The 21,322-nt window shown below is 39.9% G+C and overlaps 1 protein-coding gene across 1 annotated transcript in view; it reads left to right on the top strand.

Moving 5' to 3' along the window:
- Window positions 1-518: 518 nt before the first annotated feature.
- LOC139762795 (uncharacterized) overlaps window positions 519-21,322 on the top strand; it is a 78,470-nt gene continuing 57,666 nt past the window's right edge. The window contains exons 1-16 of the mRNA XM_071687951.1: window positions 519-691; window positions 839-988; window positions 1,735-1,864; window positions 4,613-4,772; window positions 5,613-5,721; window positions 5,970-6,196; window positions 6,641-6,770; window positions 8,904-9,072; window positions 9,178-9,290; window positions 10,029-10,221; window positions 10,403-10,665; window positions 13,636-13,779; window positions 13,997-14,131; window positions 16,017-16,176; window positions 17,673-17,902; window positions 18,495-18,684. Of these exons, the coding sequence (XP_071544052.1) occupies window positions 542-691; window positions 839-988; window positions 1,735-1,864; window positions 4,613-4,772; window positions 5,613-5,721; window positions 5,970-6,196; window positions 6,641-6,770; window positions 8,904-9,072; window positions 9,178-9,290; window positions 10,029-10,221; window positions 10,403-10,665; window positions 13,636-13,779; window positions 13,997-14,131; window positions 16,017-16,176; window positions 17,673-17,902; window positions 18,495-18,684 (2,653 nt within the window). The 5' untranslated portion in view covers window positions 519-541. The remainder of the gene's footprint in view (window positions 692-838; window positions 989-1,734; window positions 1,865-4,612; window positions 4,773-5,612; window positions 5,722-5,969; window positions 6,197-6,640; window positions 6,771-8,903; window positions 9,073-9,177; window positions 9,291-10,028; window positions 10,222-10,402; window positions 10,666-13,635; window positions 13,780-13,996; window positions 14,132-16,016; window positions 16,177-17,672; window positions 17,903-18,494; window positions 18,685-21,322) is intronic.

Here is a 21,322-nt window from a genome sequence, read left to right on the forward strand (position 1 = left end):
ATAACCATGAGCAAATGTATATAAGATGACCTAGGCTGATGAACAAAGCAGGGATTTTCAAAGCTTATGTAATACGTAAATCAGAATTTGGCTTATATGAACGGTATTTATCAGTGAGGTGTTCGTGATTACTCTAATCATCATAGGAAAAAAAGTCAGGAGAAACCATGGGTGGAGCAGGTGGCGGGAGACCATGTGATGTAACTCTCGTGTCACCAGAGCGAGCAGTTACCCTTTGGGTTCCAAGTAGGTGAGATCTAGTGTGTGATATTGTAATTACCACTCTCGTTATAGATGATTGATGTGTTTTCTTAGATTAATGAGATGTCTTTAGATAAGAGGACGGTGTATGTGATTGATGAGGAAAGAAAACAAATCTGTCCTACTTTGAACTGAGAAATACCTCGAAAATGATAGTTCGCTCTTTAGTATAGTTAGTTGTATCTTTGGATGGTGTATGTGGGGCTCGGCCATGATGGAACTGGTATGTTGTCAAAGGCAGGACTGACATTTGGTCAGCATTACAATAACTCTTGTGTTCATGTGTTTACTAGTGTTATGGTGTTTCTTTAAGAGTTTTCTCGCGAGTTCAGTGAAAGATTCTTGGCTCATTCCGCACTGGTCATATACGAATGAAAATATTTATTTATGGATAAGATTTATTAGTTTCCAAGGAGAGTTTAAGTTCTCGGTCAGTTATGATTGTGGCTCTGCCGTATTGAGCATATCTGAACCCATTTATTAACGTATGACATGTGCTTATCAAAATGAATATGCTTGAACAATGCCAAATACTTTATGACATACTTTTGTTGTCTTTTTCTCCTCCCCACCCCAGAGATCAGCGATGAATTGGGGTAGTTATTATGGTGGTGCAAGACCTGCAGTGGTCATGGCTCACGTGTTGTGGACACTGGCTTTCATGATGGGAACAGCGGCTGTGCCAGGTGAATTACCCCAGCAGCAGCCACCCTCAACCCCATATATGGTAAGTCTACCTAGTCTAGGGTTGTAGTGGGGGGGGGGGGGGGGCGGGATATGGTTAGCTTAAAGGGGTATTGGGGTCTAGCATTCATGATGGGTCTTGGATACTTCCCATTCCATTATGTATGTAAATAGAACATCTTATGCTTTTTCTTAGTTTTTTTTTTTTTTTTTTTTTAGCCAGTCGTCCCCCTTTGTCTTAAATTCCCCTCCTTAATAACATGTATCCATCTGGATAGAAAAGGTGAGGAATCTTTCGTAAACTTTGTATCCACAACTCCTAAGAATATCAAGTGTATTTTCCTTTATACAAAATTGTAATTCCTAATCTTAATATACTACTGATGGATAAGTATTTGTATTAAATAATATGTCGAATATTACCATTACTGACCTCCATAGTTATGGCAGAGGTGGTTTCCTCTTGCCTCATTTTCATTTTAGCCCCCTCCTTTGCTAACAATTTATTGTATTACTTCCCTATTGAGTAAATGCAGCATCTGAAATGTAGAAAAGACATTAGATACTTTTTGTAGAGGAAATGGTGATTGATGTCTGTCTGTAGGGCGAAGCCTTCATGAGGCTTGAGAAATGTATACCTCCTTTTTCTTCAGAATTGTATATATCCGCCATTGATCGGGTAATTGCATTTGTCAAACTAATATGACGAGGTGTTTACAGATGGCCAAAAGTATTAGGTTACCACATTGCACTTGATAATGTCTATTGTGTAGTTTTGTTTTTCTTCAGTCAATAATGATGGAAAATAGGCCCCTGGAAACTCTGGCTGACCTAGACTTGTACATGGACAGCCTTGTTGACCAGGCTCGTCTTCACATTTCTAAGGCATTCACTGAGGAGTCTCGTCGTTACAGAAGAAGTGAGTATTGGTGGGAGTTGGAGAAATAGTAGCCTTGTAGTTTACATTGAAGTAAATTGTCCAAAGTGGACTGAAAGATTAATGTAGGTTGTCATAGTAGGAGTAACAGCACTGCGGAAGCATTGGTTAGATTGAATTTAAGGAAGTAAATTCTAGGTTGATGTTGGTAAAAATGAAAGTGGATTCCGAGCGTTGAGTGACTAGTAGTGATTATGCACCTGGCCATGTGAAGAAAGCTCTTGAAGCAAGTGTTTTGGGTGCAGATGAATGTGTTGGCAGTTTTGATGCAAGAGACTGGTGATTGGTGATTTGTGACTTTGATGCAAAGGTGAGTAATGACAGTTGAGGGTATAATTGGGAGGTACGGGGTAATTGGTATTATGATTGGAAATGAACAGCTTAGTTGTGTGATGGAAAAAAGATTGGTGACTGGAAATCCTTCGTTTAAAAATGGGGCATACAAAAGTATTTTTATGCAGGGTGGTGGGCAGGCATTATTGTATGTGAATGTGCTGAGAGGGACTGTTCATCTTATGTAGAAGAGGATGAATATTTTTCGAGGTTTTTGGGAAAGAGGAAACTGTATCGGTGAGGAGTGACGAGAGTGAGTGAGCTTGGAAAAGATTTGTGTGAGAAATACCTGGATAGTTCATGTAGAATGGCATAAGGTGAGCGTGAGTGGAGTGAATGAGGAATGGGAGGTATTTAGGGAAGCAGTGCTGGCATGAGAGAGATGTATGTGGCATGCAAGAGGTGGAAAATGGGCAGATTAGAAGGGGTAGAGTGGTGGGACAAAGTATAGTTGCTAGTGAATGAGGAGAGATGTTTGGACAGTACTTGTAGGGAAGTAGTGCAGGTATGGGAATGTATGAGAAAGTGGCAGGAGGACAAGAGGATGGTGCAAGAGTGAAGGGGCAAATGAATTGCGAATGAGTATCTGTAAATTTTATGGAAAATAAGATGTTTTAGATATGTTAATGTGCAAACAAAAAATGAGATTGAATGGGAGCATCAGCGAAGGAGGCAAAATGGGAAGTAGTAACATTTAGTGGTGAAGTGAGTAGGAGAGGAGAGGAAGGGAGTATTTTTTAAGGATTGTTGAATGTTGATTAGTATGGTAATTTAAGGTGTTTGTGTTGGGATGGTATGCAAAGTGAGTCGTGGAGAGTGGTTTGGTAAAAATAGAGGAGGTAGTGAAAGCATTATGTAAGATGGAATATGGCAAGGTGGCAAGAGTGGATGCTTGAGGATTAGCAGAATGCATGAATAATGCCATTATGTAAAGGTGTCTTCAAACTATAGAGGTACAAGGTAGTTGAGTGTGCCGGTAAGTTGTATGGGAGGGTATTTAAGAGGGTGAGGCATGTGCAGAGCATCAGTGTGGGGAGGGGCAGTGTGGTTTTAGAAGCAGTGGAGGATGTGTGGATCAGGCGTTTCCTTCAAAGAATGTGTAAGAAATATGTGGAGAAAGATTTTGTTTGCAGCATTCATGGATGTGGAGAAAGCATACGGTAGGGCTGATGGAGATGCCTTATTTTAGATCTTGGGATTGTATGATGAGACCACAGCTGCTAGAGGCAATGAGAAGTTTTTGTTGAGGGTGTCAGGACTTAGTCAATATGGTTGTTCATTTGGTTCATGGATGGGATGGTGAGGGAGATGAATGCAAGAGTTTTGGAGAGAGGGCCAAGTATGCAGTCTGTGGGTGAGATAGGGCATGGGAAGAGTTGGTTGTTCCTTGCTGATGACACAGCACTGATGGCTGAGTGAGAAACTGTGGAAGTTAATGACTGAGTTTGAAAACGAGTGTGAAAGGAGGAATTGGAGAGTTACTGTGATTAAAAGCAAGATTAAGTTTAGCAGGGTTGATGGACTTTAGTTGGGGATGTGAATTTGAACTAAAACATATTGGAGGAAATAAAGTGTTTTGGATATTTGGGAGTGGACATGTCAAAGAGTGGAACCATCAAAGAGGAAGCGAGTCGTAGAATGGACGAGGTGCAAAGGTTTTGGGAGTGCTGAAGAATGTGCAGAGATTACCTGGTAGGGCAAAAATGGGGATGCTTGGAGGTATAGTAGTCCCAGCAATATTGTATGGATGTGAGGCATGGGCTATATATAAAGGCTGTGAGGAGGAAGGGGGATATGTTTAAGTTGCTTGAGGTGTGAGGTGGTTTGATAAGAGTAGGTATCGAAAGTGTGGTTGAGAGCTGAAATGTTTTGGACATATGGAGAGAATGAGTGAGGAAAGTTTGACAAAGTATATGTCAGAAGTGGAGGGAACAAGAGGAGGGAGACCAAATGTGCAGGAGGCCAGAGTTGAGTAAATTAGGGCAATGGTATACAGCGATTGATGTGCTGTCAGTGGACAATCAGGGCATGTAGAGCATCTGGGGTAAACCATGGAAATGTCTGTAGGGCCTAGTTGTGGTTAGGGAGCTGTGGTTTTAATGCATTACGCCTGACAGGTAGAGAATGTGAGTGAATGCAGCTTTTTTGATATAAGAAAACGAAATGTATCGTCCTCTTAGTCTGAAATTTGTGGCCAGCACTGTATCGTGACAGTAATTCCTTGGTAGATATCTTTTGAACATTTCACTGTTTAAGAAAATTTATGAATTGGGCTAAAGATTTGATATCCAAGCAAGTGAAATTTTATGAAATTGAAATATTGAAAAGTTTTAATAACTGATGAGAGAAGATAATGAGTTGAATTCTGTTTTATCCACTCTGTTGGTTTCCTTCCAGCTATGGACTTGGCATCAATAAATGTGACAGACTTGGAACTGACAACATTCAGAATGGAAGGTGCAGCAAAAATAGATGATAGCTCGTGGACAGAAGGGGTGACAGGTCTCGAGCTGTTGACCTATGACTACATCACTTACTGGATTTTGGGAGCGCCAAGGTAAGGGTGGGACTTGGTCTAAGCTTGGGGTGATGAATAAGTGTTAATGCCATGTTAATTGATTCTGGTCAAGGGACATGAACTCTATCCAGAATCTTGCATTTTCCAGATATTGATCAGCAAAATAAGAACTAGGTGGGCATGTGTAAGGACAAGGATTTGTAGAGGAAATGCAAGGGAAAGAAATTTTCATGAACTTTAGGATGTTGTAATGTGGATAGAGAGAGTGAAAGAAACTGAAGGAGTTAGGGAAGGTAGTTGGAACAAGTGACTGACCTGATGTTAAGGAGTTAATATGATTTGGAATTTAGGAAAATGAAAAACTGGGATCCAAAGTTTATCTGCTTGATGTAGGTATTTTAGGAGAAAATATGATAAAACTTCAGGACAGTGTCAAGATGTGCAAGTGTCCGAGGAAATAGTGAAAATACCGATTAACATTGACGATATTTAGAAGTTTGGTAGTAAGGTAAGGAAAAAAATGAATTTTAATTTGTGGCTTGGTTTTATAATTTCTTAGCATTTTAGTATGGTCTATGCAGTTACTGGATGGATGGAATGGTTCAGTTAAAATGGATTTCTTGTAGACTTGAAGTGAATAGTAGTGAATAATGTCTGGTACATCATAAAGAATGGAATGGCTGATGAACTGAAAGATGGATTTGAAATACTATGATCCAGGTTTGAGAAAATGTCTAGAGTTGAACTTGGCAGAGGTGTCAAAGAAAGGCAAAGGGAAGAGGGGTTGAGGGAAATTTCAGATGTTACTTGAATTTATAGTTTGAATTAATGAAGATTGGATTTATTTGTGACTAATAAAAATGTCAACTGGGTTGGCAGGAGTCATTACCAGAAAATTGTTGCCTGGTCTGCTATCGACAACAGTGTGAAGATAATTTCGAGGTTCCAGTTGACTTCAATCAGCCTCGATAAAGTCAACAGGATAGCAGTGAGTGTTTTTGAGAACAGAGTAACAGGGTTGTATAAGAAAATAGGCAGGTCAACTTTTGTGCATTACTGCATACAGTTTTTGCATAGTATTGCAATAGTGTGCTCTTGTCGGCTTGACGTATTGCTTGTACATATTCTAGACTGAAGATTATTAGCATTTCTAAGGTTATTCTGAAGAACTGTTAAAATTCTCTACTAAGGTGACTACTCTGAACGTTTTTGTATTTTGATAATTTTGTCTTGCAGGCCCATACATACTCTGGGTTCCTCTTCCTTGCTCTGGGGTCATCGTCTTCACGACTGGTGAGCATTGTCTGTGTTAACTTGCAGACAGGGCAGCTGCGCATGCCACACACCATCCTCTCAAGGGGCATAGTTGGAGGACTGCACCTCTTCTACACACATGGTGAACTATATTTAGTTGTTGGAGAACACTACTATTCTACCCCAGATGATGATCTCACACATTCTGTGTAAGTTATGCTGCTGGAAGAGGAATGAGTAGAACATTAATTTTCCTCAATTTTATTGCTGTTGAACTAAGCATGGCATTTGCATCATGTCAGTAGCATTTATCATGAAAGAAATATCTTGATTTAACCCTTGCTACATTATAGATGTACTCTGTTTCTCCATGTATGTATGCATGATTCTGTGCTGCTTGTACTCTTCACTAAATAACAAGGTACTGACTGTAATGGACCAGAGTTTTTCTTGTGTATCCATTTGTTCAAACAAAATGAGAAAATGTTCAAACACCAATTTTGGCACCTTTTAAATTTCTTATGCTAAAAGTCTCTCTTCAGTCTCTTGTGATCCTATTTGTCATTCTGATTGAAGATCTTGCTGAAAATCTGAACTAGACTATGAAGAAGATCGAGCTTTTGCTTAGCTTAATCCGATATTTTTTATTGCAGAATGTATGTGCTGGTGGGAGAGTACTTTGATAAGCGAGATAGCCTCCAGCTAAGGGCTTCTGGAGTACGGGACATTGCAGGGTTTCCAGATGGTGGCAGTTACTATCTTGTTTTCGGCATGAAATCTTCAGCAAGTATCGTTATTAGTTTGGACTCTAGTTCTGCCGAGCTTTTACAAGACTGCATGTATATTGCTTTGATGTTAATTGATGTCAATGTTCTCTAGTAAATTCTCAGCTATTCAAAATGTACTACTTGCATAAACTTAAGTTTGCTCATAAATGTTACTTTCACGGATTAAGCATGAAGTGAGAATATCTTCACTGAATTTTGAGCTTGGAAACTTGCACTATTGTCAGAATTTTCCCAGCACTTCAACATAATAACGGGAAAGCATTACAATGGTCATTTAGTAACATGTTATCGATACTTTTAATGCTGGATGAGGGCTGGTGTTATTTACAAAAAAGTCGTTAGTATTGATATACCTTTGAAAGAAATTGTATTTTAGGTTGCACTTTAGATTAAATCTAAAACCCTAATTTAGATAAATTTGCCTGTGTAATACCCATCCTGAAATCCTCCAAGTACCCCTACACACAACCTTTCTTCCTACTCTACCAAATAAGTTGTCAATGTCCAAACTCCTCAGATTTGCCAATTTACTGAATAATCGAGCAAAACAGTCTACTTGCCCACCTTCCATGGCATTGGACCCACTTCTCCACACCCACACTGCATACGAACCTCACACGACACATTATGGATGACTTCACCTGTCTACAATTTTCATACAGTACTAATGCCATTGAACATATGGAACCACTAACGTCATGCTCCAATATCTTGCATGAAAGATTTTTTTCTATCACAGTTTCCCACATTAGCAAGGTAGCATAAGGAACAAAAAAAAAAGGCCACATCCAGTCTGTAGCTGTCATTTGTAATACACCAAAACCACAGCTCCCTATCCATACAGGGCCTTGGAGACCTTTCCATGGTTTACCTCAGACACTTACAAGCCCTGGTTCAGTCCATTGACAGCACGTTGTCCTTAGCAGTCCTTAGCACACCAAATTGTTCCAGTTCACTCTATCCATTGAATGCTTTATCCCCCTCCTGCATGATCAAGCCGTTATCACTTTAACTTTTTCACTCCATCCTTCCATCTCCAATTTGGTCTTTGTTTTCCATGTTCCATCCACATCTGACTTGTATATCCTTGTTTCAACCTTTCCTCGCTCATTCTACCCATGTGTCCAAACCATTTAAGCACACCCTTCAAAGGTCTCCCTACCATACACGTTTTATTACTGCACCTCACTTGCCCTTTCATCACTAATTCTATCAGAATCCTAAAAAAGAAAGAAATAGTTTGCCTATGAATCAGCTAGCTGCTAAGCAGTCATCCACAATGGCTACATGCAAAGCTTTTGAGCTATGCCATACAGTACCCAAAGTACTGCACAAAAATATATTCTCGACACATCACATGATTGGAAGACAGTCTACCTCCAAAGAGAATATCCTTATTCCCACAAGTTCATTTCTCCTTAATCCCTTACAGCCTTGAATAAAACCTGCACCCTCCCAGTATTCTGTAATCAATCATTCCCACTTGGCAAGAAACTAACCACACTAAGTATCACATTAGTATCTTTCTAGTAAGTTTCTGTAAGTTACTAGAAAATTGAGTTAGGGTAAAGCATCACAGCTTTATCAGGCCAAGACAGCTGGAACCTTTTATCAGTGTATGTTTCCTCTTGGTTGTCATTTCTTGGAACATAATCCCATGGCCCTCACTAACAGGCCTGAACAACAACCTATCAGGGAGTGGTATTGTACATTTGTATGCTCTTAAATGTGCATTTGAATTAAAGTAGGCAGCCACCTACGTGACTGAAATTGCTAAACTTTCACACTAGATCCACTCCTTTGGGATGGGGAAAGGTATTTTTAAAGGAAATATAACCTATCTCATCAAATTGTATATATATTGGCCACCATTATTCATAATTATATACTATATTAAAGAAAGATCATGGGTTTGTGAAAAAATTGGAATCTTGCATAGCTGCTCTGGTAAGTAATTATAGTCTTGTCATAATACTGAAGGATTGTAAGTTAAGATCCTAATATACAAACTGGTGTTTTGGCAAAAGGATTTCTGAAGTAAGATGGATAAAGGAAATTTTAAAAAACAAATAAATTTGCTGTAGTGGAACATGCCTGTTTTATGAATAGCTTGCTATTGCATTTGCAGGAGGGTTGCCATGTATATGAATTCAACCCAGTGTTAGACAGTGTAACGCTGATCCAACAGTTGCCAGATACAGATGTCGTAAAGGTTCTCCACTTCAGTGACCCACATGATGACAAACATTACGTTCTTCTGCTAAGCCATGACTATGGAAAGATTTATTGGTGGAGAAGTAAGAACTTTTTTCTTAAATCCTTGATATTTATAAAGTGTTTTCCTTTGAGAAAGGTTCTTTTGAAATGGCTGTGATTTTTTTTTTTTTTTTTTCTCTCTCTAGATAACCAGCTGCAGCAGTGGCAAATGTTGCAACTATCAAAGGCCGTCGGACCGAGCTCTGTGGGGGTTTTACCCCTGCACAACTTTGAGAGCATCATCATGATCTCTACTGGGGTATGCAAAAAGTGCTTTACCAATTTGTTTCCCGTAGTTTCTTAGTTTATATGTGCCATGTATCTATTTAGTAGTTTTGGCTAATCGGGTAAGATTTTTCTGAGCCTTATAGAACAGATGGTGAAAGTTTATAACATACTTGGTATACTTGAGGTGCTGATGATATACTTAGTCACTGGCAGCCAAATTGACATGTTCACTTTGAGGGATGCACCCCGGTAGATAAATGTCATGAGGGTTGTAATGCACTTTGCATTTTCAAAATCATTTATGTTTTATCAGCTCTATTGTGGATGATTTAAGAATATAATCTTTTTCAAACTTGTTCACTGTTTTTCCCCATTGGTTAGAAATTGCCTGGGACAAAAAGGCCTCATTCCCTCTTGTCGATTCTGTCATGCGAAATTTGCCTAACCACATCCCCTTGCCCACATTCAGGACCCACAGACCTTTTCTTGGTTTCCTCCAGCTTGTCTCATGCCCTTGTCCAGTCCATTAACAGCATGTTCCCCGTTTGTTTACCAAATTGCTCCATTTCACCATTTTCCCGTGCACACCTTTATCCCTCCTGCATGTTCAGGCTCCAGCCACTTGAATTATTTTTCACTCCACCCTTTTAGAAGATATGTTAAACTTTGCTGCTAGAATTAAGAATCGTTAATTTTTGTTGTTAGTTGGGAGAATTTTACTATTGTGTTGATAAATACACATTTGCTCTATTCATATTGTCTTCTACAGGCCACCATCAGTCTCTACACGGATGACTTGACTGGACACTATTTGCCCTCATTCACAGTGAACACCACTTGTAATGCTGTCCATGACCTTCATGGAGTTAAACTGGGACCAGACTATCATATTCTGTACGTGTGCACAGGTGCAGTGAGCAAGCTGGAGGCCAGGATCCTCCACTTGGAGGATATTTTATTAGGTATGCACAAATCTGATTGCACCTTTTCAATGTCATGAGCCTTTGTGAAGTCCAGGAGAAGCATTGAACAGAATAAAATAAGATTTAAGCACAATCATGTTTTAAGAAAAACTCACAATTTGGGCAAATTTTATAGTAGATATTTAATAACTTAAAATGAGATAAGCATGGGCATTCACAGGAGAGGTGGAGACTGGAGGAGACCCACTGTTACGATGTCTGGTGGACACTACTACTTTGCTGGACCAAAGGAAGAGGGACATTGATTATTTGGAGGGTATCATCGCCCAAGATTCCTTGATGACTGTTGACCATCCTCAGGTTAGGGTTATGGCTCTGGAACTTCGGTTATATCTTGTCGTTGGATGGCAAGATGTTCATGACATGTCACGTGTCATCGAGATTATGGTTATTACAACCAAAGGTTGTCAGCTAAGATTTCAAGTTTCTAATAGTATATAAATTTAACCAAATGACTAAGTAGGCAAGACTACCTGTTTATATACTTGCAAGTACTTTTGATGATACTGACAAGGGGAAGGGTTAGTGCAATGAGAAAACTAGAGACACCGCAAGCATACCACATATGCTACCCTATTATTCAATGTATTGAATTTTTTCAAAATACTCGCTGCATCACTTTTATGCCTGCTGCCTTTCTCAAACACTCTCCTTGTTGTTGTCTCTTTGTATTCCCACTTTCACCCTTATCTATCATTTCCACTATTCTTTAGCTCTTGTACCTTTTCTTAAAATTGCCACTTTTTCTTGTATTCCTCCCAGTTACTGCATTAATTCCATGTACATACCATCTGACTTCCCTTTTCTCTTTTGCAAGCAACAGATTCATTCCACCACTCTTCCTAATCTCGTCTTCAATCTGTCTATATCTATGTTGCCCATTCCCTCTGGGAACTCCTTCAGTAGGGAGAACGTGGCAAAATTCTCCATAAGTGGTGAACTTCATTGCTGCTTTGTAGCCTTGAGTGCCTACCCTTAACAGGCCCCTGGCACAGGGAATGGCCAGTGCATTGTTTCCAGAGGTTCCTACTGAATGTCTCTACCAACTACCACTGAATGTATGTGCCTAATGTTCCTGTCTAATCTTCCGTTCTGCTACTTCGTAACGCTTAACGTTCTTGCCTATTACATCTACCTAATGTTTCAACCTAATGCTCCAGCCTGATATTCCTGCCTGCTGTCTGTTGCTCCTACCATTTTGCCAAAAGGGAGGGCTACAGCATAGCTCTCACCATAGGAAAATCTAGGGTTTGATGAATGAGTAGCATGAGTAAAGTTTTGTGTGTAACAAGGAGAGATTGTATGCTTGTGGACAGAATACCAGCAGTCTACATATGGCTGAGACAGAAAGAAAGACGGCTGTCTGGGTCGGAGGAGTGCAGCTTGACAACCATTGAAGTGCTGGCTCAGTATGCAGTTATCACTAATCCTCATGATACCTAGGTGGGTAGGATCAGGAGTATCACTTCTTTATCCCATCTTTCACATGCCATACACATCATTTGTCTATGTAAGTATTTAAACCTTTCAGTGCCCTGGTTTTATTTAACTTATGTGTGTGCCATTTTTTAATATCTCTAGGTATTGCAGCACAACAAGCCACTTTTCTAAACCCTCTTCCTCTTGCTACTTTATTTTAGACTTTTTTCTTCATTTGTTCATTACAGACTTTCACACATTACTTCACCAAAAAATGGCATTCCACCTGCCACTCCCTTTAACGTACTTGCATATAACAACCTTTTCTGTGCAAGCCAGTGAATTGCAACAGGCCAATTATGTATGTTGATGCTCAGTCCCTCACATGTGTACTCTTTCCCATGTGCAGCTTATTGAATCCAGTATTCCCAGTTACCCCTCCTCTTCCAGCAACTGTCAAAGCACTCGCTTGGCCTTTTAAATGTAAAGTGGAACTCTCTTAAATGGGTGTCCATGGCAGTAGTCCCTCCATATCTAGGGAACTCCAGTGCCACTTCATAGCCTCTATTGCTTCACCCTTAACAGGCCATGTAGAGAGCTTCTACCTAATGTTCCTTATTACTATTACCTAATGCTCCAGCCTAAATGTTCCTACATACTGCTACCATCTGTTGCTTCTGCCAATTTTCCAAAAGTCAAGGCTATTGAATGGTGCTCCGCAGGAAAATCGGTTACGAATAATGATCTATGCGAGTCAAGTGTTGTACATGACAAGGAGAGATGCATGTTTCTGGACAGAATGCCAGTAGTCTACTTGTGGTTGAGGTTTTTAAAAGCTATTTTTTATATAATGGAGTTTATACTATCCTCAGCAAAAGGGGGTAGAACACTTCTCTTAAACCTGTGCTCTAGTGCGTCTTGATTCTTCCATGCTTTCACATCACTACAATTGTTTCCATAAACTAATTTTTTTTCATTAGGCATTTTACCTAATGGGATTGCAAAAGAGCATTGCAAGTCTTTTTCCCAGTACCTTCTGTGGTTGTAAACAACCTTGCCCTTGGATATAATGTCTTGTCCATCCTCTGCATTTTCATTCTTCAAATAGTCATTTAGAATTGGATAACATATCCTCCCAACTTTCTTTTTTCACTGGACTGTTATTCATTTAGACTTGGATAACATATCCTCCCAACTTTCTTTTTTCACTGGCCTGTTATTTAGTAAAAGTGGAGCTTGTAAGGCTCTTTCCCATTAGTTGCCATGCTTGTCAGTAACCTCACCTCTATGTGTCTGGGCCATAATCTGCACTTGTCTTGGAGTTGAATTGCAATAAACAGCGATTGTCAGCACTGGGCAATCTCTTCATATCAGTGTCCTACACTCTTGCATGTTTGAGAGGTAACCACCTAGAGTTGGACCAAACCCTCTCAAGACCTCATTTGATTAAGGCTACACCCAATTGAACAAGGACTCATGTGTTCTGACTGATTCCATTAGGGCACATAAAAACTTTCATTCTTGTACTACCACCAATTTAGAGAGTCCTTTAATTCCAACACACCACTACAATATCATTGCTCTCTTCTTTCAGTGCCCTCTGCTCCATCATAACATTTCATTTTCTTGCACAACTGACCTCTAGTCTTCACTCTACTTCTTCCATCATTACCCTCCCTGCCACTCTCGGTACTTGTCCATCACCTGCGATATCAAGACTCCAGTTACTTTGAGTTCTTTTTCACAGTCATTATCCCAGGTCTTATCCCAAGACAACTTCATGCCTCTAGCATATAACTATTTAAACACACTTACAGCCTGCACATCACTGCTGGATCTACAAGTGCCACTTATTCTGTTGCTTGGCTATTACCAAAATGTGTAAATGAGGTTGATTTTTAATGATGCTGACTTGGTAAGGTAGGAGAGGCAGTTGGATATGAAAAAAGCGTGAACTGTTCTTTTGAAAGGTATGGAGTGGGCCAGGTCATCTTCCCAGAACTAACAGTGAGTGGAACAACTACCATTGATCAGACTGTTAACATCAGGAACCCCTTGGAAGGGAGCTCAGCCAATCAATCCTTGGAGGAATATGTTGCAGCTGTAAGCGAACTTCAGGTATTTAAAATGAATGTTCTCTTGGTTATTTCCACAAAAAATGGGATGAGGGAGTGGCAAGTCTGATAATGCTCATAATCAAATAATGGTTATACTTCAAAAAAGTCAAAACCTGACTGATCATACATGAGAATTCCCTTTTATGACAGGATACTGGTTTTACATTTGCTTTACCATCTAGTAACTTGGTTGATTAACCACTTGGTGATACTTGCAGACAGAGGTACAGCTTCTGAAGGATGCCCTTCCTACAGTGTTGTACCACTCCGGCCAGCAAGCTATCACTGGATTTATAAGTGCTGCATCCCTCACTGTTGATAATGCCCATTTTGATGAACTGACTTTACATAAGGTGAGTAAGTTGCATCATACCACTTGAGATATCATCATACCACTTGAGATATAAAACACTTCAAAGTTTTGATTCTGGAAAGGGATGTTAAAAAGATTTTTAATCCAATGGAAATTTTTTTGAGAATTTGAGGGGATATCACTTTGTAAATGTGGATTCAAGTAGGCATACTTCTTGCATTGCAAACCAGTATGAAACTGGTGTCCTTTATATGGTTAATACTGCTTTATACTGGCTACTAAACATGTTGTGTTATATACAGAGGATGTCTATATTTGGTTTCCTGTTTATCGAATGGATCAGGTGCACAGTTGGCTAACTCATATATTCCTGCACTTTAAGTCGATGTATGTGAGCAAACCAAGGCTGTATGCTCATGATTTAATACATATAACTGGGAACCAAAAACTGTCGTGTTGGCCTTCATAATTTTAGACAAACTAGCAGGCATATCTGTAGATGAGTGGTGTTCAGTGGTAATAATAGTAATAGTTGAGGAAATGGAGTTTAGTGGTTCTGACGTGTTGTGGTTTTTTTTTTTTTTTTTTTATACTTTGTCGCTGTCTCCCGCGTTTGCGAGGTAGCGCAAGGAAACAGACGAAAGAAATGGCCCAACCCCCCCCCCCATACACATGTACATACACACGTCCACACACGCAAATATACATACCTACACAGCTTTCCATGGTTTACCCCAGACGCTTCACATGCCTTGATTCAATCCACTGACAGCACGTCAACCCCTGTATACCACATCGCTCCAATTCACTCTATTCCTTGCCCTCCTTTCACCCTCCTGCATGTTCAGGCCCCGATCACACAAAATCTTTTTCACTCCATCTTTCCACCTCCAATTTGGTCTCCCTCTTCTCCTCGTTCCCTCCACCTCCGACACATATATCCTCTTGGTCAATCTTTCCTCACTCATTCTCTCCATGTGCCCAAACCATTTCAAAACACCCTCTTCTGCTCTCTCAACCACGCTCTTTTTATTTCCACACATCTCTCTTACCCTTACGTTACTTACTCGATCAAACCACCTCACACCACACATTTTCCTCAAACCTCTCATTTCCAGCACATCCATCCTCCTGCGCACATCTCTATCCATAGCCCACGCCTCGCAACCATACAACATTGTTGGAACCACTATTCCTTCAAACATACCCATTTTTGCTTTCCGAGATAATGTTCTCGACTTCCACACATTTTTCAAGGCTCCCAAAATTTTCGCCCCCTCCCCCACCCTATGATCCACTTCCGCTTCCATGGTTCCATCCGCTGACAGATCCACTCCCAGATATCTAAAACACTTCACTTCCTCCAGTTTTTCTCCATTCAAACTCGCCTCCCAATTGACTTGACCCTCACCCCTACTGTACCTAATAACCTTGCTCTTATTCACATTTACTCTTAACTTTCTTCTTCCACACACTTTACCAAACTCAGTCACCAGCTTCTGCAGTTTCTCACATGAATCAGCCACCAGCGCTGTATCATCAGCGAACAACAACTGACTCACTTCCCAAGCTCTCTCATCCCCAACAGACTTCATACTTGCCCCTCTTTCCAGGACTCTTGCATTTACCTCCCTAACAACCCCATCCATAAACAAATTAAACAACCATGGAGACATCACACACCCCTGCCGCAAACCTACATTCACTGAGAACCAATCACTTTCCTCTCTTCCTACACGTACACATGCCTTACATCCTCGATAAAAACTTTTCACTGCTTCTAACAACTTGCCTCCCACACCATATATTCTTAATACCTTCCACAGAGCATCTCTATCAATGTTGAGCATCTCTACCACATGTTGTGGTAAAGGAATATAATCAATAGTACATGGTTGCTTTTGGTTAAGCATTTCACTTTGCAGGTGAATGGCCACTCGCTAGACAGCATAACCCGGGAGTTCCTACTAGATGGTGTAGATCAGAATGTACAGGAAAGTTGGCGTGCACACTACATGGAAGTGGATGTCTTCACCACCCGTGGCAGTCCCATAGCAGGAACGATCTCTGGAGTGCTAACTAGTGGTAGGTTTTCTGCTATATAATGGTCTTGTTTTGATTTAGCTGGGCATAGGAATGGGATAAGGAACCTCTTAATTTTTCTGGAGGAAAGTTCTACTATTTCCTAATATTTTCTAACCATAAAAGTGATATCAATGTTAAATGAAGGCGAACTTGGGATGAGGGCGAGTTGCCTAGGCAAGGTGGCAGAATAGGGTCAGCGCAAGGATTACCTTACTTGATGCTAGAAGCTTTATTGGTTATAGTTGTACACACACAATGGCACTCTTGGCCTTCTCTCCCTTTTTTTTTTTTTTTTTTTTTTTTAAGAAAAGGAGTTAGGGCAGTAAAAATAATGCAGGCATTATGTATTTACAGAATAGTTCTTGATTACTAACAAGACTGCTTAGGAAAGACAACAGGGAAGTTGCCATTACACTGTCCTTGCACATTCATTGCTCCTAGCTTGTCCTCCTAAACGGTACCTTTTCAAAAATAATTTTAATGGGCTTTGCTTAGAATTTAGATGTGAACAGTAATTTAAAGATAAAGGATTTTTAGTTAATTGTACATAGGGTACTGTTAAAAGTAGGCATAAGTAGAACTGCATGTAACATTGCAGTACAGTATATCTTAAGGTATTTCTTTGCTTTTGAAATAAATTATATTTTTTGTACTTGTTACATTTCATGGAGAAAGATTGATTGGTTGAGGAAGTTGTGAAAATAGGCCATGACTATCTATCTACGTTACTGACACCCTTTCCCTCTGGTGACGCCCCATACTCTGATTGCACATTTGCAAATTACACCGATAATTTTCATTCATTCATGGCCATACCTCTCCTCTTTCCTCATCCTCCCATAACTTGCATTTTCTCTCCATACACCCTGCTAAGGATATGGGCTTCCCTAATCTCTAGAACGTCCAAACTATAACTTTCAAAATTCTCCCCAAGTTCCCTCCTAAACTCGCTTGTCAACCCATTTACATTGAGCCATCACCCTCAGTCACTTGTCCCTTTTACTCCTCGGCCTTTTATGCCTCACATTTGACAGGCCAATGGCCAAGAGCAACTACAGGGCAGTGTCTCCCCAAGACAGCAGAGCTCTCAAATTGTTCAAAAGACTAAAATCCCACCTCGCCTCAAGTGTTTGTATTAAATAACCTACTATTTCCCTGATAAAGTTAGGCAATGACACCCATAGTGTTCCATTCCTAAGGGTGTTTTAACAAGGTAACCACAAAAAGACAGGGTAAGACTTGGATACTCCAGAAAACTCGAGAGTATCCCCGTAAGGCATTGAAATTCAAAGCCTTTCCCAACTTTCTTCGAGCCCGTACTGCAGTAGCAGCACCTCCAAACCTCATTAGTTACAATACTGTCACTGTTCTATCATAATTCTGTATGATTAGCTATCTTGAGTCATCTTAAGGTAATTCTTCAGTTTGACCATATAGTTTCCCATTTGAGAAATTTGGAAAATATAAAACTACATGTTGCTTCTCTGCATCAACAGAGTACATGCGGCAGAGTGTGAGGGATCAGCAGGTTGTGGGACACCACAAATACAAGACACTGGTGGCTGAGGAGATCATCCACACACTTGGGAACAATAATTCGATCGAAATTAATGGTGTAGACACTGATACTATAGTAACCAAAGGGGCCAGTGTAACCTTCCAGGACAAGAAAACCTTCACAAGCTTGAAGATTAATGGAGACTTGTTTGTTGAAAAAGTTAACAATGTGAGTAAACTTGTCTTAAGTATGCATCTGATGCTAGGTGAGCAGTTCTCTTGTGTGAATGGTCCTGAAAACTTATTCTTTTTTGTACTCGAAATTTGAAATATTGCCCTTTCTTTCCCTAAGAGCAAATAGTTCCATGTAGTTGCTCTGTCATAGAAATATATATTTTCTGTGTTTTGTCTTTAATTTGGGACCTTGGATCATAGATTGATAGCCTAAAAAAAAAAAAAATGAACACTGCAGTGTGTTGATAAGCAAAATGACTAGTGTTCAATAAATGCATAGCATTTTTTGATTAGTGTTGTAATTAAATCCATATTTTGCTCAAACAACATATTAAAGATAGATTGTTTGGTTTAGGGGATGCTATCTTGTATTAGTTGTTTACTGCAGAAATTTCCATGATTTTAAGGGAAAGTTTGTTTATAAAAGAGAGAGTAAGGTTAGTGTAGTATCATATACACACATAAAAAACTCTGTGAGGGAAAAGCATTTCTGAAATAGAAATTATCGTACTAAAAACTGGGCACTACTTTTCATTTTGCTGGCAGTTTTTGAATATTTCACTTGTTATTGGTTGTTATATTTGCAGGTAGATGTGAGGCAACTAGCAAGCCAGGTAGTATATACAGATAACATATCTCGGCAAACATTAGTGGGAAACTATGATCTTGGACTTCTCCTGGTGAGGGGCAATATGGATGTGTCTTCAATTAATGATATCAACATCGTGGAGCTGGACAGAAGTGTTGTTAAGAAGTATGGCAACTACAGATTAGCTGGTACGTGGGTCTTTTGTTTATAGAATGAGAGGATGGTAGATGTATATCTTATGATTAGCGTATAAGGAGTGTTCAAGTCTGGTTTTCATAACTAAAGGGTGTCAGATGTGTCTTTGCAAGATTACTATTAAACTAGTATTGTGTGTGTGGTGGTGTACAGCAATAACAGGATTGTGGGATGAATGGTTTGTATGGTAGAAGCAGAATACGGAACAAAGGTCTAGATTGTACATTGCAGCTTAACGTGGTGGTTTATAAGATGTGGTTGTGTGGTTGGCAAACTTTGGTCTCCTATATGTTTACTAGACATGGGTTTAGGTTAGTGCATATGGCAGTACTGACTATCTGACAATGTTCATATAAGATGAACAAGATGGATAGGATTCACATTCAGGATTAATTGCAAGAAAACTTGTTTATGGTAAGGCATCTTTAGAGCAGAATATGAATACTGTAAAGAAATGCCTAAAACAGTAGTATACCCTTAGGAAACTGAAGTATAGGAAGGCATTCCTAGAGTAGTTTAAAGATCTGCTCTCTATTTGTGTTAAAGTATGATTCATACATAAAAACTGGTATGAATGATTTGTACAGTCTGTTATAAGAAATATTACATATGGTGGGTTTGTGCAGTATGAGAAGAATTAATAAATTTATCAACTACTTTTGGTTATATTAATTTTTGCTTCTGATACACTGAATAATAACTATGGATTTTTTTTTATAGATATGTAAATTCATGATGCATTCAGCACCCTTGGAAGGTGACTATATCTTTTTCTTTTTTATTTATTTATTTTGCTTTGTCGCTGTCTTCCGCGTTAGTGAGGTAGCGCAAGGAAACAGACGAAAGAATGGCCCAACCTGCCCACATACACATGTATATACATACACGTCCACACACACACAAATATACATACCTATACATCTCAATGTACACATATATATACACACAGACATATACCTATGCTCAAATTACAGAGGTATAAGTTTGTTGAGTATTCCTGGTAAATTATATGGGAGGGTATTGATTGAGAGGGTGAAGGCATGTACAGAGCATCAGATTGGGGAAGAGCAGTGTGGTTTCAGAAGTGGTAGAGGATGTGTGGATCAGGTGTTTGCTTTGAAGAATGTATGTGAGAAATACTTAGAAAAGCAAATGAATTTGTATGTAGCATTTATGGATCTGGAGAAGGCATATGATAGAGTTGATAGAGATGCTCTGTGGAAGGTATTAAGAATATATGGTGTGGGAGGAAAGTTGTTAGAAGCAGTGAAAAGTTTTTATCGAGGATGTAAGGCATGTGTACGTGTAGGAAGAGAGGAAAGTGATTGGTTCTCAGTGAATGTAGGTTTGCGGCAGGGGTGTGTGATGTCTCCATGGTTGTTTAATTTGTTTATGGATGGGGTTGTTAGGGAGGTAAATGCAAGAGTTTTGGAAAGAGGGGCAAGTATGAAGTCTGTTGTGGATGAGAGAGCTTGGGAAGTGAGTCAGTTGTTGTTCGCTGATGATACAGCGCTGGTGGCTGATTCATGTGAGAAACTGCAGAAACTAGTGACTGAGTTTGGTAAAGTGTGTGGAAGAAGAAAGTTAAGAGTAAATGTGAATAAGAGCAAGGTTATTAGGTACAGTAGGGTTGAGGGTCAAGTCAATTGGGAGGTGAGTTTGAATGGAGAAAAACTGGAGGAAGTTAAGTGTTTTAGATATCTGGGAGTGGATCTGGCAGCGGATGGAACCATGGAAGCGGAAGTGGATCATAGGGTGGGGGAGGGGGCGAAAATTCTGGGGGCCTTGAAGAATGTGTGGAAGTCGAGAACATTATCTCGGAAAGCAAAAATGGGTATGTTTGAAGGAATAGTGGTTCCAACAATGTTGTATGGTTGCGAGGCGTGGGCTATGGATAGAGTTGTGCGCAGGAGGATGGATGTGCTGGAAATGAGATGTTTGAGAACAATGTGTGGTGTGAGGTGGTTTGATCGAGTGAGTAACGTAAGGGTAAGAGAGATGTGTGGAAATAAAAAGAGCGTGGTTGAGAGAGCAGAAGAGGGTGTTTTGAAGTGGTTTGGGCACATGGAGAGGATGAGTGAGGAAAGATTGACCAAGAGGATATATGTGTCGGAGGTGGAGGGAACAAGGAGAAGAGGGAGACCAAATTGGAGGTGGAAAGATGGAGTGAAAAAGATTTTGTGTGATCGGGGCCTGAACATGCAGGAGGGTGAAAGGAGGGCAAGGAATAGAGTGAATTGGAGTGATGTGGTATACCGGGGTTGACGTGCTGTCAGTGGATTGAATCAAGGCATGTGAAGCGTCTGGGGTAAACCATGGAAAGCTGTGTAGGTATGTATATTTGCGTGTGTGGACGTATGTATATACATGTGTATGGGGGGGGGGGTTGGGCCATTTCTTTCGTCTGTTTCCTTGCGCTACCTCGCAAACGCGGGAGACAGCGACAAAGTATAATAAAAAAAATATATAGAAATATACCTATATACACATGTACATAATCATACTGTTTGCCTTTATTTTTTCCCATCGCCACCTCACCACACATGGAATAACAACCCCCTCCCCCTTCATGTGTGCGAGGTATCCCTAGGAAAAGACACCAAAGGCCCCATTCATTCACACTCAGTCTCT

Source organism: Panulirus ornatus, chromosome 44 (assembly GCF_036320965.1).
Source record: "Panulirus ornatus isolate Po-2019 chromosome 44, ASM3632096v1, whole genome shotgun sequence".
NCBI classification, from domain to species: Eukaryota; Metazoa; Arthropoda; class Malacostraca; order Decapoda; family Palinuridae; genus Panulirus; species Panulirus ornatus.